Source organism: Rhinolophus sinicus, chromosome 8 (genome assembly GCF_057876585.1).
Source record: "Rhinolophus sinicus isolate RSI-liver-muscle chromosome 8, RSI-T2T, whole genome shotgun sequence".
In the NCBI taxonomy this organism is placed as follows: domain Eukaryota; kingdom Metazoa; phylum Chordata; class Mammalia; order Chiroptera; family Rhinolophidae; genus Rhinolophus; species Rhinolophus sinicus.
The window spans coordinates 5,354,946-5,374,818 of NC_142508.1; the positions used below are offsets into that span (position 1 = coordinate 5,354,946).

General features: G+C 39.0%; 1 protein-coding gene across 1 annotated transcript in view; it reads right to left on the minus strand.

Moving 5' to 3' along the window:
* Positions 1 to 19,873, minus strand: part of CNTNAP2 (contactin associated protein 2) — a 1,494,727-nt gene that overhangs the window by 536,942 nt on the left and 937,912 nt on the right. Inside the window, exon 11 of the mRNA XM_088799852.1 lies at positions 19,710 to 19,816. Coding sequence (XP_088655978.1) covers positions 19,710 to 19,816 — 107 coding nt within the window. The remainder of the gene's footprint in view (positions 1 to 19,709; positions 19,817 to 19,873) is intronic.

The window sequence follows — 19,873 nt, forward strand, 5'->3', positions numbered from 1 at the left end:
TATCCTCTGCTTACTCTGTCTCCTATCTTCTCTCACTTATTTTTCTCTCTCCCTAATCTCGCACGTTCTTTTTCTTTTTCATTTTTCCCTCTTTCCTGCAATTGGCCATCACACGGGACTAAAGTTAATTTTATTGGTTCTCTTTATCTAAAAAGTTTCATTTTTCTTATCATCAATATATTCCTATTTCTTCTTCAGTTATGATATACTGCAGCGATAGAATAGATATTTTAAAATATCTTTCCATTTTGTGAGCTTAATTTTAATAGTAGCTATCAAAAATGAAATTTGCTTTTCATGAATTGACATATATATGCACTGAAGAAAAAAGAGATAAAAAATGTGTCAAAACAAGTAACAGTGGTGACTTCTAGACAGTGATACAATGGATGATTTGCTTCTCTTTTTGATTCCTTCCAATTTTCCCCATTACATATCTCATCTTGAAAAACAGTTTCCTGAAAAGGCAATATATATATATATATATATATATATATATATATATATATATACACACACATATTAAGACGTTAAGATGACTGGGAAAAAAATGCTAATTCCATTTAATCTTATTTTAAAATCCCTCTGAAGGACTTGAAATGTTACTTTCTGGAACATGAATCAAACATTTTAACAAAGGAACAACCACGGCCAAATACACTGAGAAAGGATCCTTCCTCCATGCTGTCCTCTTGGTCACATGTGTGCAACAGAGACTTAGTTTCTGTTCGTTTTCCTTCTGCGTAACAGCTTCCTATAGCTGACTTACGCTTGCTTTCTACACTTGTTTTGTCACTTTAGTGCTACACACTTATTGTGCATTTTTAGAAGTAATTTTCTTGACATCAGTTAATTGATCTTTTATGTCCGGTTTGAACTTCATCTCTCATAGTTGCCATTTGTCATGACCTTTATATTTGAATTCCATTTTCCACTTACACATCATCTGTTCAGATCGCAGTGACACAGGTCACAAGGACATTCTCCATGCCCACCAGACTGAGCATTTCAGACCCCTCTTCCCTGCAGCCAGGCTGCCTCTGACACGTGAAGAACAACGGGAATGCCGTCAGATCCTATGCCACAACTTTCTTCTTGAATGTCTCAGCAGATTTAAAATCTTAACCAAATTCATCCCATCTTGAGATTGCCTGAATAAAAGATGTCTGTGGGCTGAATGCAGCTCTCTGACTGACATAGAGAACTGGAAAGAAGAAAACACTTGAAACTAGAGGCTCAGAGTTTGCAAATCATAAATAGGTTTGCATGCATTGTTCTTCACTTTGGATTTTATGATTCTGTGACTAAAACTAATGCTACTAAGAACATGTATATACACATACATGTGTATCTATGTATTTGTGTACACACACATCCCTAAGTCAGATGGAGAACCTCTTACACACACATCGTCAGGGAGTGGCTTCGTACTTTAGCAGTATTGTTTTCACCCAACCGGACTTAGGAAAACTGGAGTTGCAAATCAACTTTAAATGTGTTTGTTTCCCTGACTATTGTAAGTGGGATTTTAATATTAGCCCCTAATAATGTTTTGCAATTAACCAGCATTTTAACACTGAACTAAGCAATAAACGAACGTTTTAACACTTTTTTAATTGAAAAGATTAAGAGAAAGCTAATTAATTTGTAAACTTTACAGAGTGAATCACTCTGAGTCTATGATTAATTTGGTCTATGTGTTGTTCTATACATGAGTAGTTTTGTTTTGTTTTTAAGTACAAAGCACATAATTAGCAGTAGATAATTTTTATCAGCCCCTGGAAATATCTGTGCATTTTTTGCAATCACATTACAAGTGTTTTATCAAGTTTTCTCACAACATTTCAAAAATGTCTGATCTTTCATAACTCACGGAGATTTTGTAAATCTTCTGTCTCTATTGTAATAGTTGAAATAGTATTACACTTTATTTTCCAAGAAGAAACCATTCGGGGCTATTTATTTTAGGATCTATAGTTAAATTTTACTTTGGTTTCTACTTCTCATTAAATTATTAGTATACCATCCCAAAACTACAATCTTAATACAAAGTCATCAACATTTTCAACTGGAAATCTGCATTCCCTGAGGCGTGGGACTACATTTATTTTGTGACTTTGTCCTGATTAAAACAATTTTATATAACATGTTTATAAATGTTAGAAAGCTGGAAAATTATATATATGGTAGATATATATGGTAGAATATATATGGTAGATTTTTATAAGTAGCAATTTTTTCACTTTTACAGATCTAATAAATTGCAATCTACTTAAAAATCTCTATATATAAAATATGTAAACATATTTTATGCAAATGTAAAATATAAAATAAAATCTGTGTAAAAAATCCCTCATCTATCATCTGTCTATCTACCTACCTACCTACCTACCTACCTACCTACCTACCTATCGATCTATCTATCACCTATCTTGTACCTTCACTTATCTAAGAAATGCAAAATACTTAGAGAGCTGAATTAAGAAATCTATTTGCCTTATACAGTTATTAGTGCCTAAACAGCATTATAATAATATTTATGGAAATATGCTAGCAAAGTATATTATCACTGTATTTTCCCCATTTTAAATATAATACAAGGATAATTTTTAATAGCATCTGGAATTTTTCTTAAAAGGGGGTGACTTTTTTTTTTTTTTTTTTTTTTTTCAGTAGATTTCTGATTTCTCCATGGTCAGAGCAGAGATCTGAGTCGGAACGGCTACCTCAACTTCTGATGGAGGGAGCTGATGCTTGGCCTTCAGATGAGGGAAAACAAGCATGGTGTGATTTCAGGGGGTGCCACCAAAATGGAAAAATCCAAGAATTTATAAAGTAATGATTTCACTACTTAATGATACATTCCTTTAAGAAAGAGGTTCTTTCTTCCTTAGGCTGGTTTCTTTTTTTAATGAAAAAGCTAATTATCCTTTAATGCAAGTTTTTTTTTTTTTTTTTGGATTTTTGTAATGAAATTAGGAGGTAATTTAGTAACTTTCTAATAGTAAGTTAATGAGTTTCATCTAAGAGCTTGTATCATGTAGTGAATATTTTCTATGTGTACATAATGTTTCTAAATGTAAGTCTAGGAGGAATGGGGGAAAGAATAAGTTTGTTTTCAATATGCTGTGTTTGATATAGGGTTACAACATGTAGGATATTGAGATATTCATACATTCCACAAATATTTATTAAATTCCTATTGTGTGCTATTCACTGTCCACGAGGCAGTTTAGTGGATCTACCAGATGCTCTGGACTAGCAATATAAATAAAGGAATTTTTAATAATTAACAAAAATTGAAGACATGGTTGGGGTGCTAAGGGGAAGAAAGGCCTGAGAAGGCTGGGGAGGCAATGGGAAGAACCCAGGACCTAGATTGAAACACAGTGGCTTCCATCACACTGAATCACAATGAAGCGCTTGTTGAGTCACCGAAAACAAAGAAAACTGCTACAAGGAGAAGGAAACATATGTAACTATGGATGTCCCATTTAGGTAAATTGGCACCAATTTGCCAATATGGAGGTCGCGGCTGCGAGCAGACTCATGAAGTAGGTGAGATGGAGGCCATGCTGAGGGGCCGACTGACTCTGGAAGAGGACAGCGAGGAAGGACGGCTGCAAGGGTGAGAGATGTTGAGAGAGATTCACAGTTTTTAAACACATGCCATTCCTCATTCCTAGTCTCTCCACACCCCTGCTTTCTAATTTCGGACATTCCTGACTTCCTTTCACTCCCTTGACTTACGTTTGCCTGCAGGCTCTCATGTGAGATATCTGATGCTCTCCTGAGAGAAGGACACCAATGTCTCCTACTTTACAGGGCCCACAATATGCCTGGCAATGAGCATCCATCAGATGGATAGATAGATAGATAGATAGATAGATAGATAGATAGATAGGTAGATAGATAGATATAGATATATAGATATATGATGCAAATATATATATATATATATATATATATATATATATATATATATGAAGCAAATATAAAAATCAAAAACAAAAAAGCACCTTCCCAGGTGAGTGTTACTATTTCTCTTTGACAGGAGAGGGAAGCAAGGCTCAGGGAGACTGTCATCACCTTGAGCCATACAGACAGTAAGTGACAGAGTTGGGGCTAGAATCCCAATCTGTCTTACTCCAGTATCCAGTCTCTTTTTCAAATATCCCAGGCAGGAAGGAAACGTTGAATAACAGGTAAGTGAAGAGAGTCCCAAATCAATATGGTCTGCTGACACGGTTGTTTCTTAGAGCCAGTGAAGAACAACAAAGCCAGGGTCAGGCCTGGTGGCCCAGCAGCTCACCTCCTAAAATCCAACTTGATACCATTTGGTCAGATGAGTCATTTTCCTTTAAGAAAAAGACACCTAACAGAATTTTGAAAGATGCCATTTTTGAAAGGTCAAGGCGTTGAGTATTAGCCACCGGAAGAATGTGTCAATATTTAGAATTCTGAAGGGCAGGAGGCTTCTGCCAATGATTACATGCTTCTGTCTTGCTCAAAGAACTTAGAATGGTCCCAGGGCCTGACTGTGTCTTCTTCTATTGCTGCTGGGCCTTTATCATATTGACTATTTTTATCACCAAGAGAGGAAGGTTTTCTGAAGGCTCATCACATTTCCTTAGCTAAGAACTGGTTTAGTCACACATTATCTTCTGCAATTGTTTTCCCCAATCTACTGAAAAAGAGGTGTTTGAGCCAGTTCTCACAGGCTTCTTTGGGGCGAGGGGGAAGGAACCAGGGACCTGCCCTCATTACAAGGTCTGATGCAGGCCTGTTGGACTTAGATCTTTCTAGACCTGCAAAAGTTCCATTTGTTCATTCAGACTTTCCCCAAAAGGCAGAACAGGAAAGAAGGGGCAACGATTCCGGCATGAAAAAGCTTTTACTGAGTGTTTTATGTCTTTTACGACCTACAACTCTACAGGTTGCAAAATACTTCATACTAGTTGGAGCCAAAACGTTTTAAGGTCATTTGTTTGGTAATCTTCAGCGTTATAGAAAAAGAAGCTGGAAAAGAGAAAAAGTAAAGTGAAGAAAATGGATACATTTATTCCATCTAAATAAATCTCTTTGCTGTTTTGCATTGTTTCTGTTCCTTAAATCCCCCCAGATTTACAACTGAGTGTTGGCAACTGCTGGAAATAGCCGTGAATTTTCCAGAATAATTGGCTCTATTTGAAGACACACATTTTAGTGTGTATACTCCATGGTGTGGCTGTAAAGTAATAAAATAGATTTTTGCGTGCTGCTTCTGAAAACCATTCTCATTATTTTAAGTCACATATCGTGTATACGTGTGCAGGTGACCACCTTTCATAGTTTGAAGGTCCTTTAGAGTTTTTACAAGTTACAAAATAATAGAATTAATTGCTTTGAATTTAGTCATTTTGCACTGGGCAAATATTGATTTCTTTCCCAACACCTTTAATTTCTAATGGAGCTTGAAATTAACTTTGGGTTTTAATTCCATTTTATTCTGGGTTTGTACATTAGGGCCATAAATAATGTCAGCAGAGTGCTGAGAGAACCTTTTCTGAGCCAGGAGCCTACAGTGAGCTCTGCAGCATTGGGGTCTCCATCCTGTACGGAGAGGAGGAAAGTCTGCGTGGGTGTGTAAATCGCATTGGTGTTTTATGAACAAGAAATCAAATAAAAAATGGGAACCTGTAAACAGTCAGCCTCTGACCACTTGCTGGAGTTTGTACCATCGTGGGTGTATGTGTGCATGTATAGGGCATTAGTCAGATCCCAAATGCTCAGGGAGCAAAGGCAGGTTTCCATTAACCACGAATACCTTGAAAATGGGCCTTTCTGATCCATGGGGTTGTAGACTACCTGTTACATAGGTACACGGCCTAGGCGTACACGTTTACAGTAATGTATATATATCACAAATACAGACTGCAAATTGTAAAATCATTTAAATGCAGTCTCTCTTTGAGGTTTTCTGCATGTTTTCTTCCCTGATTTTTTATTGTCGCTACAAAACAAGGTGATTGTAATGAACTCATGCCAAGGCCCGTTGGAGGCCTACATGCCGTACCAAGTGAGAAGCCTGTTTCACCCAGAGGCTCCCTAACTTGCCCCCACAGCTGATGAGTGTACGTGGAGGCCAGTATTAGAATCTGTAGGGTGGGACTGTACTACATTTCCCAGTAGAAAACCTACTTTTCAAGGCCACATCTCAAAATGGCCTCTGTGTTGTAGGGATTTTCAAGGCTCTGGGAGTTGGAAACGCTTTGCCAGAAGGAAAGCAGTATAGCAAAATACAGATGTCACAAAACCGACAGAATGGTTTGAAATTTGGACTCTGCCATGTCCTTGGAACACCTGTTTTAGAATCTGTAAAATGGAATGGCATCTTCCTCAGACTCAATTGTGAAGACTCTGTGAGCTAGTGAACGTAAAGTACAATACTTAATGTACTTTTATCTCTGTTTCCATTAATGTTCTTTCAACCCCCAGTGCATGTTCCAAATTAAAAATATAATCGACAAGTACTGAACACTAGGATGTGTAAGAAAGACTATGGGGATAGTTGACTGATGCCCATACAATTCTGGGGGAAACCTGTGAACAAAATATTTCGGGGAGAAAAAAAACAAAACAAAAACTAAGTGTATAAATGCCAGTGAAGTCATACAGATCATGTCTATGGAAAATAAAATAAAAAGAGAAATCATCTTAAGTTTGAGGGATCAGAGAAAATTTCACCAAATAAAAAGAGAGTCTGAACTAGACCCTGCAGAGCATACGGTTTGCATGTGGTAAACGTAAGGAGAAGAGCATTCTGGGATGGGTTCTGTGGGATATAAGGAAAAGTGAGAAGACGGAAAGCAGGAGGGGACGTGTGGAAGTACATACGTACACAGGGATGGACGTGAGCATGTATGTGCAGTGGGCTGGGTAGTGAGCTGCAAAACTTACATCTGTGGAGAAACTTAAAAGGTGATTGTATTTAAAAAGCAGCATCTTTGCAGATGTAGTTAGTTGAGTCATACCGGGTTAGTACGGGCCCTGAATCTAATCGCTGGTGTCTTTATGAGAGAGAGGAAAATTCAGGCACACAGTCCCACAGGGAAGAAGACCATGTGAAGATGGAGGCAGAGGCTGGAGTTGTAAGACTATAAAAGTCAAGGAACACCAAAAATGGCTGGCAACCACCAGAAGGAAGGAAGAAGCAAGGGGGTCTCTTTCTTGCAGGCTTCAGTGGGAGCACGGCCCTGCCAACGCTGATTTTGGACTTCTGGTCTCCAGCACAGTGAGAGAATGGATTTCTGTTGTTTTCAGCCATAAAGTTTGTGGCTATTTGTCAAGGCAGCACTAGGAAAGTGATACACATAGCATTTCAGCTCTTGAAGTCATTTATAAGAAAAAGCACAGAAAGTGCCTCTCCTTTACTGCTTAGCGACTTCTCTGATGGTGAATGAACTAGAGTTTTTGCCTCTTGATTCACCCAAACATTTAAGTGGGAGTCAGCCCTGCTGACACTGAAACCTTTTCCATGCAAGTTTCTACAGAACATAGTCTGGCATAGAAGAATGATTATGGACCAAGCATCGGGGCATTATCAAATAAAAGTTATTCTCTTGCTGAGAAACGAAAGGGAACTTATTATTAGATGCTATGGTGGACCGAGAGATCCTCCATCGTGTAGTTCAGAGCATGATAAGCATGTCTTTACAGTTGTTTGTGAGGTACGATGCGTGTGTGTGTGCACGTGTGCGTGTGTGGATCTGCATGCCTGCGGACACAATTACAGCTCCGTTGCTCAACATTCATTTAATACTTTCCAGGTGCTGAGCAGTGAGCTAGGCACTTGTGTGCAGAGCTAAGAAAGACATGCTCGTGTCCTGGAGAACTTACAGTGAGTCGTCAGGGCTTATTTCAATGTTAGGTGACTGCTGATGACCTAGAGAGGGGCTTGTATGAAGTACGCCTCAGCAAGTGTGAAGAATTTGATTTGATTTCTAGTTGAGATTTATCTAGTCCGAGAGCTGTCAATGTGTTTATCTTTGTATTGGAGGTGACTTGTAAGAAACCTGACTGGTCTACTTTTGCATTAATATTTTTAGTGTAAAAATGTTTGTGCTTTTGTCTTTGAGAAGTTTTAATAACGGATTTGAAATCTCTTATTATTTCTCAGGAATGGAATGTTCTTCTTTATAATGGAGAAAAGAATCAATACTAGTGATAGACTATAGAGCTTTTAATTCATATCCCCAATTTTATCCGTAAACTACTCCAAAAGAAGCGTTATGCCAGTCACTCCTTTTCACTGCCATTAATTTTTGTTTTTGTTTTTAAATTTTGCTCTGGTTTTGTCCAGAAAAAAAACAAAACAAAAAACAAAAAATCCACTATTCGTTTGCCTTCCCTTTAAAATTGCGTTTCGACCTTAAGTATATACCGGGGTGCCAAAAAAATGTATATACATGACTTGTATTCACCTTTTGTTATTGGTATATATTGAATATTACAATTTTAATAAAGTTTTTTCCTTTCTTAACGTATGTACACATTTTTGAGGGCACCCTCTCTATTTAAATCTAAGGCAGGAAGTTACTTTACAAGTAAATACACTTCTGTTTCTTCTAAACTGTATTTACATGATCTGTAGGGCTGCTGGAAAGATGCACAAAGCCTTCTCTTTCTCCAGTCACATATCACACTGCAGGAAAGTAAGGGACCGGCAAAGTCTAGTCTAACTAGTCTTGCAGTTCAGAGGTTAAAACATTCTTCCTTCTCTTCCCACCCCCTCCTACCGAGTCCTCCTGCATCTTCTCTCGCCCCACCACCTCTGCGTAAAGTCTCCCTTTTTTGGGAACAGGAAGCCACATACTGGGGAAGCGAACTGTTACAAAATCCAGAAAATTGGGGTGGTCTCAGACCTCTGATAAGAAAACTGTAAGAAGGCAGCATTTTAGGGCATCATTTCGTTTTTCAGGCATAGCTTTTAATCTTAATATGCTATTCTATCAATAAGTATTTCAAAAGATCTACTAAACTACCCCGCCTCAAACTTTGTCTATTTATTCTTAATTTTTCTTTTTAAAGTCTGTTGACAAGAAGCCCATCCAACCATCATCGTTTTTTTTTGTTGCACTTTTGAAAAACAAAAAGTTCTCAGAGATTCTAGTATGACTTTCCACTGGGCATTCTCATTAAAAAGGCACAATGGAAACAGTTTTCTTAAACTAATCAATAGAGGCTGTTGGAATCTAAATGATCACAGCGTGAAAATTACAGTTTATGCAGATTAAATGTGTTTTGTGAGCACCACATGTGAAATTGATGTTAGGTGTCAAAGTGAATCCATGCCTTAGCTAAGGAACCACATGGGGTAGAATTTGGGGCCCATTATTCATTTATCTCATCTTAAGATAGGTAGTACATGAAAACACAGGGGGGTGACAAGCATGAAAAAGAAGCACCATTTTGAATGCAAACTAAAATCCTAATTCAAAGTCCCTTAGAATGTTTAATATTACTTGGTCTTTAATATGCTTTCACTACGTGTAAGGTCTTTCAACATCGAATTTATGTGTATAAGAGGGATGGGAAAATGTTTTCTATTAATACGTTCTCTTCCGTGATTGCTAATAGCAATTCAAATGCTTCTCACTAAACTTGTCTTCCATATTTTTCCTGCTCGATGAAGCATTCTGTTCCCTTATTTTTATTACTACACCGTGTTAGCCCTCAAACCTAGCTGAGGCTACAGAAACGAAGCTTAGTGCAAATGACCTCTAGTCAGTGGAGCTGCGGCGATGCCACTGAGTCAGAGCACAAGTTGTAAGACAGGGCTGATGCCACACTTCACCTGGTGTTAGTGGGAATGAGGTCCTAAGTGGGGAGTGCAGCATCCGGGAGAAGGGGAGGATTCGTTCCGTGTCCATTGCGTGTCTGCTGCCCGTCACACACTGATTCTGCTTCCTCTCCCAGTCCTGAGCCCTGAGTACCCTCTATATGACTGGCCTCTGGCTGGCTGGCCAGTTTTTCTACCATAGCTCATGTTTCCCCAGCGAGGAAGGTCCGTGATCAGAGCAGTAGACGTTTCCAGTGGCAGTGAGGAAACACGTACTGCTACCCGCGGTTTCCCACCTGCCTTCCTCAAGGGCATCTAACAAGTGTGCAGACCTGAGATGTCTCTCCCAGAGCTACCACGGCAGTGGGAAGCCAGACAGTGGCCATTCCTGAGAGTCTCGTGGACGTTCTGGATACTTTCTCCTCTCTCACACAGCACGAGTCAGCCTGATTTCAAGAATTACATAAAGGAAAAAAGGTAATCCTTTGGACAACAGATGAACAAAGCTTGTTCCATTCACCTAGCCTCAAGTGCTTGGGGAACTTCCAGAATAATCAGCCTGGCCCCACAAAAATTCAGGTTTTTATTATTTCAGAAAGCCTATACCTATGTCACGGAAACCATTAAGGAGTTTTAATGTGCTAGCATTTTCTGAGTAAGAATATGCTTTGTACTAAATACTCAAACATTCTTTAAGAGGGCCATCTCAGCAGCAGATAGCCATATGCTGGAAAACACACATGGGGTTGTCTAGAGCTCTGAATTCCATTGCTGGCTGGATGGATGGATGAAGGGACGGAAAGAATTTCCCTTCCACAGCCAAACTCTTAGATGTGGTTATGTTGTTGTTTTGTTTTTGATTCAGTCTAACTGGATGGCCACACTTGGCCTGACAGAGCATAGTAAAAGTTGATCATACGACCTAGTAAGAGAGACATGTTTAACTGACATCTCGATGGGTTTGGATAACGGCAGAAAGTCTTATTAGGACATTCTGATGCCTGCTAATGAGCAACGACAGCAATTTTGCATGTGCCAATATCGTCTGGCATTTGGTGCCAGCATCTGTGATGGCAAGAAACGTCTTTCCAGAGTAGGGTAGGCATATTTTGCAAGCAGGAGCTACCATGGCAGCTTTGGGACAAAATGACTTGATGAGAACAAGGAACCCCAAACCCCTGCATCTTTTTCTTGCTTTACTTGAATAAAAGACCATATTGTTTAGTCAAATGCATACACATTTACAGTATTTTACGTTACTTGGCTAAGGGAAAAGATTTTCAAATAAAACGTTTTACTAAAATTTGAAGCAGTCAGAGGCGAGAACACCCAAAAAGTGAACTAGCAAAATTTCCTCGGCAACCGCTGTGCTTGCCACGGGAAGCATTTGCCTTTAGTGGCATTAGCTGTCTACAACAAAGGAACGGTCTCAGGTTATTTCTGTGCTTGGACTTCTGCTTCCGCTGGGCCACTTCCCACATTGTCCCTGTTAGTCCCAGTTTGAGTTATCAACCTGACAAGAATTTAGCTCAGGGCGCAGCTCCTCCTGGAACTTTCCCCATCCATCGAGGTTTATAGTGGTTTCTCTCTCATGTTCAAATACCGGCCTTAACACCAGTTTGGTACATAAATATTCAGGACTCTCTACTAATACGAGTATTAATATGTCCCAACAGTTGGTCCCGCTTCCTTGTGCAACAACCTTATCTACTGCAGAAGGACGCGGGCTCCTGTCTGTATTTCTGTAGCCACTTAGTATGCTGCATTCAAAATAGACGCAGAATATTACCGAATGAATGGAAAACATCTGTGAACTGGAGATAGTCCCACACACCAGATTTGTAAAGCTCAAGACGTGCTGTAGGAACACAGCGACTGATGTCAATATGAGAGGGGAAAAAAAAAAAATGTTTGCTTTGGGGAACACTAAAAGGATCAAAGGAGAAAGACGTACTATTTTTAACTGTCATTCTCCTCTCTTGTTTTTTGAGTAGATACAAAAGTCTCTGGAGTTTCCTTCTTTATCATCCCACTAAACAGGTCTCCTCTCTTCCCTTCTTTCCCCCAGCTGAACTTGGAAAAGGGGCAGGAATGAGTGTGTTTTATCCCCTTTACTCTTTACTCTGAACCTCGGGTGAGACAGCCATCGGGATTCAGACAACAGGGCTGTTGAATGAAGAACCTCAGCTCCCTCAGGGCCGGCACTGGCATTGCCAAGCCTCTGAGAATCTCTCAGGATCCCAGCTCAGCTCTGGAGCAGGCTGCTTGCTATTAGGCACGTGGAGATCAACTTTTTGCACCGGCTCTTTATTCAAAGAGAGAGATGTATTTTTGAAACTATTGAAAGAGTCTTTGTAAAGCTAAAATTAAATCCTTTCTTTCTATGGTTCATCTTAGCCACCTTTTCCAAAGCAAGGCATCACAGAAGGGATTAATCTGAAATTTGGGCTGCCTCAGAAAGGTAAAGGTCCTTGGGCTGCGTTTCTCCAAATGACCTGCACTATTTTAATCCATTGTAATTTATTTGGTTGCAGCCGGGAGATAGGATGGACTCTAAATCCCCTTCCAACATTTCTACGCAGGTAGCACTTTTTGTGTTTTTCCATCTCATTTTCTCTGTGGATGCCAGGCGAAAATGTGAGTAAAGGAGCTGCTGGGATGGTTTCTTTGTGTAAATGAGCGTGATATCAGAAAGGGACACCACTTGTCATTTCCCTCTTTCTCCAAATGCCTTGGCTCTGGTGAGACCGTGAGTTTCTCATTAGAGAATTCTCACAACCAGGCAAGGCTTATTGTTATCGCACTGGTACACATTCTATAGAAAACTGCACGCTCCACCCAACACCATGCTGACCCTGCATTCTCCTCACGCTGATTTCTCCCTGTCCATCTGACAAGGAAAAACCAAAACAAAAACAGAAATAAATAGTCTGACACTATAATCTGAAAAGAGGAAACAGTTGCTTAGAACGGCAACGAATTTGTGATATGACATTAAATAATTTCCCATATAATTACATGCATACATATTTTGTAAGCATGAAAAGTATCAACCTAGACGATGAAAGGTAAGCATGCCGTACAATGTACCCTCAGTGCATGATCCCAACGCACCAGAAGTGTGGAAATGGATTAAAATAATTAGGACTTTAATGGAACGAGACACTTCTTTGGAGGGGGCTAGCTAACACCACATCTGGCTTGTCCCGCCGTCTTCCTTTCTCTACCCCACATCCCAGCACCTACCCCATATGCAGAATGGAGTCAGCTCTCCACACAGTGCCGAATGGAGAAAAAGTAAATAAATGGTGCGAAGCACAGACACTCCGAGGCCCATAGCCACTCCCTAACGACAAGCACCCACTGAGTTCTAGAAGCAGGACATGGAATGGGGAGATGAGTGGGAGGTAAACTTGGGAAAGAACCTGGTGATTGTTCACTTGGTAAGAAAGAAGCACCATCTGGCTACTGATCGCCACGGCGACATTAGAAAGAGCAGATTCACCCTGTATGTGTAAATCAGCCTGTGGGGCCAGTGTATTTGCTGATAAAGCCTTTTATCTTCTCAGTGAGGATTAGCTGGAATACTGAGGCACCTGTTGACCGTTTCCTTAGGAGTCAACTACGTTAGTGCTCAGTGGCCAGAAGCTACTTACAATCAGACAAAAATCTGTCGGGCTGTTTTGAAAGACTTCGTGGTAGAATAAAAGTTACAAAAAGAAATGCGATGTTTTCTAAATTTACAAAGCACTTCAAGAGACAACGTTTCTTTGCATGTCCCTTAAGTTCAGAGAGGTTAAGTGATTGTCCAAAACACAAAGCCAATACACGGGATCGGGGGAAGGAGGCGGGGAGGAAGAGGACTAAATTTAATATTTCTCATTTTATTGTTGTCAGAGGCCCATCGCATGTACCAGAAGAGATGTCTTCCCTCTTTCTGGGTAAAAGTGAAATCCAGACTAATGGGCTAAGAGGGTCTGAGGATAACAGCACAGTTACAGGTGTAGGAGAGACTCTCTTATCCCACAACTAGGCAAGTTCAGCTGCTGCAGAAGTGAGGTTCGCCATGTTGCCCGAGGAGCTGAGATCTGACATCAGAACACTTGACTTCTAACCCTGAGATGTTTTCCCTCTCTGCAATTTCCCCACAGCAAGAATATACATGATCGTACTTGATAAATTAAAAGATTAAATCCATCTTATTCAAATTGTGCATCACGTTTAAAATAAACTTTTTTTTGGTCGTTCACTAGCTAGTCAATATTTAAATATATGTGCATCTATTTTAAAATAGCTCATCAATCAGCCAGCACAGATGTGGACTACACTCTATTACCTAAGATGCCATTTTTTGGTTGCAACTTACTTTGCTACTATTATTATATGTTTCCACAAGTTAATGAATGGGGACTTAACAAGACACAGTGCTTTCCTCAAAGATTACTTGAAACCTGTACATTTGTTTGCCCACATTTTGAATTGTCAAAATAACTTCTTGTCATTTTACGCTTCTGTGGTTGTTTCTGCTGTTATTACCCCTGTTACCCTCTCTGCTCTCCCTTAATCCATCTTTTATTCTCTAGCTCCCATTTCTGTCTTCCTTTTATTCCTTTAGATTCACTCTTTCTCTTCATAACTTCACTATCTTCATAAATCTGTATAAAGGATACTGATGTTTTCAAATGGCTCTTGATGCTCATTACGTTCTCTGCCATTCACGCACTCTGATTCAGTACATATTCATTGAGCACATAACATACATGTGCTGGATGGGCCCTGGGGATAAAGTCATGGGCAGCACCTCACACTGTCTCCTCTAAGATATTCTAGCCCAGTGGAGGGGGCAGATATTATTAAAGAATCCCAAGTAATACAACCACAACCATCACTAGCGTTAAGAGAGAGATACATGTCTTAGAATAAGAGGAGTTGACATAATTACGGGGTCACGGAAAGCTTCCCTAAGGAGGTGACTACTGAGCTGAGACCTGAAGGGCGAGCAGGCATGTAGCAGACAAAGCAGAGAGAGGGGACGTGTGAAAGTCCTGTGGTGGTGATGGTGGCAGGGAGTGGGGACAGGGAGAGGGTACAGGGCATGTATGAAAAAAAACGAAAAGAGGCCAGTGGGATTGGAGGGGAGGAAAGGAGGAAATGTATGGCAGAAGACCAGGTGAAAGACCTACTCACACCAAGAAGGTCCTTATAAGCCAGATGAATGTACAGCTGTGGGATGCAATCCAGTTCTGTAAAGCCAGGATTCTATTCAATGACTTCTTGGGGTGGGGTGGGGGGGCGGGGCGGGGGCGACGTGCAAGGCATGGGTAGCGATTCTCAAATTCCAACTTGTCTTCACTGATGTCTTAGCCTGGTAGTTCCAAATGGATAGAGGTACCACATTTCCTGCCCTAATAAATCTACGTGTTGATGCTCTATGTTAGCAGGATTAATTTCTTTTTAAAAATGATGCTCTGAATTAAATTACGTATGCGTATAATGGCTTATAAACAATGTGGTGTGACCTGTTGAAAGCCACTGCACTTTTCTTGTGTGCAGCAATAAGATGCAAAGTAATTTATCATTTACAAATTTATGGACCAAGAGTAATAGCTCCAAACTACAGCATGTAGAATATTTTCCTTTTAAATTTCATTTTTTTCCCCTCTAACATTGGCTAGTAAACATTTTCGTTTTGAATTCGTGGGGAAACATCAGCACCTGTTCCTTCAATGATTCAGAATTCAGAAATCACGTAATTGTAAAATTGAAAAGAATTCTGGGTAGGCCTTTGAGTTTCTCTCTTCTTACTAGTTGTGGAAAGAGTCATGTCTCTACATCTGGGAATTGAGACTCTCTCCTCTAATAAAAAGATATCTGGAAAAATATTTTCTCTCAGAATGAAGGTCTGGCGTTTAATAATTCTTAAAAATTCCCACCCCTAAACATTGCTTATATCTGTCATATATCCTCTTGCACTTGTGAAAAATAGCCAAACATTTTCATATTATTGAGGACTTTCTGGGTATTTTTCGGGTGGTTCCACACAAGGGACCATTATTATATGTGAGAATGACTGTGTTCACAGGCAGAAGACAGCGGCAAGAGAAAAAGATATCTGCGCGCGCTGAGATAAGGGATGGTTTTTAAAATTCAATTTATGTAAATTTGAGCCATAATTATGAAGTGTGAGAAACACATGTGAAAATAATAAGATGATAATTAGATCCTAAAGAGCATTTAAAGTATTGGAAAGTAAGCTTGGAGACCAATTGAAAAGCGTCTAGATAGCAGCACTGAGAGAAAAGACTGTAGCTATAAACACAAAAGTTTTGCTCATAAGAAAGACACATTCTTATACATTTGGGAGAGAAAAGTAGGGACAAGTTCATATAACAAAACAAATATACGATTCCACATGCTCGTTGTACTTTCTGTCATGATTTATGTTCTGATATGCTACTAGTCAGTTCTTAGAAATTCATTGAGAATGGAATATCAGCGTAAGAAAATTTAAAAAAGTACAAACGGAAACAATTTTATGTAATTACATTTTGTCACTAACTAGCCTCTTCAGTTTGGGGACAAGAAAAACTGGCTTTCCCTTTCCAAAGATCTGGGATCTTTGGCTTTCCCAGTGGGAATTTCCTCACCCAAAGGAAGACATCCTGACTCCTCTGGAGAGTGAGTGGTTTGTAAATGGCAAACCTCTAAACCCTACATAGACTTTGTTTGACAATAAATTCACTATGTATAAACTAACAAGTAAACAAATGGATATAGATCTAGGACATATCCAGATCACTTTCAATTCTTCTGCAAAAAAATTAAAAAATGAAAAAGAAGAAAGAAAACCTATGGAAACCAATTAATGATTCACTTCACGCCCAAGTCTGCCATAGAAATGACCGCCAACAATGAATGGCAGCATGAAATTAAATGACAAATTGTGTGATATGGACAATTATTGATGTAGAAGTTCAAAGTGAAGGGATGATTACTCTGAAAAAGATGAAATGGCAAAATAGATTGAGTACTAACATATGCTAAAGCTCATCTCAGTGTCTTTTCATAAATCACCTCATTCAATCTTATAATAACTTTACGGGGGTGCTGTGACTATCCCCACTGCACACAGGAGAACACTGAAGCTCAAAGAGTTTAAGGGCCAAGTTCAAGCTCAGGCAGTGGGACCTATCAAGAAAGGGCTTCTAGGTTCCATCTTGAGCTATAAGCTCTGGCCTGAAGGATCATGGGTCATGTGAGAAATAGCTATCTCATCCTGACTGAGCCTGGACCAGCGTAGAAAATATGCTGAAATAGTTTGTAGCCTAACTGTATTGTTTGAACCTCTACTGAATATTTAGTTATACTAAACTTTGGACTTTCGTCAGCCAGCCTTTACCTTGTTAAAGTAGTACTATTATAAAATGACCGTAACTCCCTTTCAAAAGTGATGCTTGGTCCTCTGCAGAAAAATAATGAGGTAAAATACTTAATAATACTATCAAAATTCAATACCACAGAAGACGGAATAAGCAACTGGAAGTCTTGGCTCATTGGCTTTTAGAACTGAAGAGACCTCAGTAGCCATTTTGTCACCAGAAGAATAAAGGAGTGCAAGAGAAGGCAAATGGCTGCTGCAAGGGCACACAGCTGTGTAACCTTATAGAAAGAAGCCGGTGTCTTTTCACATCAGAGTTCTTGCCATCAGTGCAGGCACTAAGCAAAAATGCAAAATTGTTGATTCTGTATACAACTGAATGACATATGTTATATGTTTCTGCATTATTATGTGCTGGGCCAGACCCTCCCAATTTTTAACTAATCCATGGAACTAACAAAGAACGAGATATATCAAGTCTTCCAGCTTATTAGGAAGCATTTACCCATCAACAAAATGCAAGGTATAATTTTTCACAAGAAAATAGTGTCCAATCAACCCTTTCTTGAATTATGCACTACGGTCTTGTAAACCTTTATTTAGTCACACACTCGACTTTCAAGATTTTGGCCTCATTTAGAGAACACAACAAGGGATCAGGGTCTCATTGTTAAAATGGATAATTCTACCGTTATGGACACAAAAATGGAATAAGGAATGAATAGAAATGAGAAGCAAAGAGGATATGATTTTCCTCCTTTACACTTAAAGCTTGCACTAGAGTCAAACCTAAACACACTTAGGGAATTTTTAATACTTGGAGTTATTACTCTTTAAAAAACTCAACTATTCAACCAGTAGCGTGTTCTTAAAAATTAAAAAAAAAAAGTATATTTTAAAAATCTTTTTCTTTACTGTATATTTTAATGAAGGAAGCAGCTATGAAAATCATTATTTGCTTTTCCATTCAACATCAAAGTAGTCAGCGAGATAGGGAACAGTTGTAACCACTACCAATGTCTTGCTCTTCGTCTTTTGTTAGAATGTCCATATTCAGAAACAAGATCCCTTGTAGATAAAATGTGGTATTTATAGCACAATATGTAAATCATACTGGTAGAGTGAAAGTACTTAGTTTCATCAAAGTAACTTACTTCAAACATTATATATCATATAATGAATAGCATATGCTGAAAGTTAACACTGTGATGTGATTGGAAAGGAACAATTTTAGTCCTAACTCCTTTATTCTAATTAATTTCAATTTCACTTTTGTTCTTTACTTACGAAAATACTTTTTCACAAACCTGCATATAAGTGCTTTATAGATGATGAATCTACTGTCTATCTGTTTTTATTGTCTTGTGCATCTTGCTATTAATGTTAATTCTTCTAGAAGTTCTTTTTGTCTCCTGTTTATGAATATATTTCTAAACAAATTAATAAGTACATAAAATAAATTGAGGCCTGACTACAACTTGTTTGAGGCCTGCACATGACTAAATAGTGCTATAAAAAGGCTTAAGGAACTATCTAGCATTTTTACTGTCCCCAGAACTCTACTCTGATAATATATTGCTTATTTCCTAAAAAGTGAAGTAAAGAGAAAGCAGTCTGTATAATTAGAGGGTTTAGATATTAGATTTTCAGTTTTTCAGAATATTGAGAGAAGACTGAAGGACGTTGAACCCCTTCCTCTTTCTCTTCCCCTTCCTTCCTTCATGCACGCACACACACACCCCACAACAGGTGACCTTCTTTCAACTCTATCTTTTATGGCAAATCTGTTTTCAAAAGTGCTTTGTAAACAGCAATGCATTTTTGGAAAATCAGTGTTACAATTATACAGTTAGCATTCACTTAAAAATATTCTTCGAATTAAAAAAAATAATTTTGATTTACCTTTTCAGGTAAAGCTATTATGTAAAACAAGGCCCATCTGAGTTTTACTAGTCCTCTTGGCATGTTACTTTTTATTTTTAATATTAAAAACAATTGTCTTCTTGTATTTTTATTTTAGATATATAACTTCAATGGATTTCATTCACTTTCTGACTCATTTTTCTGATTTAAAAAAATGCGGCCAAGTAGTTGACAGAGCATGAGACAACTACTTCCCAAGAAACTCAATGTTCAAATTACACTCTGCCTCTCTGATGAGCTGATATATGAGGATCTGGTCCGAGAAATCACGCTAACAATTTTCCCAGCAGTCTATCCAGCCAGACGTAGCTGAGACACCTAGAGTCAAATCCAAGGTCAGCATTCCGATTTCTACTACATGTTTCTGGAACATTGAAAATGTTGGTCCTTCTTTTTGAGTCATTAGGCATGAAAGGATATATTCTGGCAACGAGACTACTATTCTGGCGAAACAACAACAAATCGGGGTTCTTCAGAATCAAGTGAGTTGGTGTGTGCATTACGCAGGTTGCTGAGTTTTAAAGCACAGTGGAAGACCTGGGACTTTCGTGCAATTACAAGTTTCAAGTGAGATAAATTGGCACTCACAGTTGTGGCAGGTGGCCCCACTGTACCCCGTCTCATCGCAAGTACATTTGAAGCTGTCCCACGTTTGCGAGCACTTCCCACCATGCTCACAGTGATTGGGCACACATCTGTCAGAGAAAGAGACAAACAGAAAGAAAGCAACAAACAGATGAGATTTATGAGTG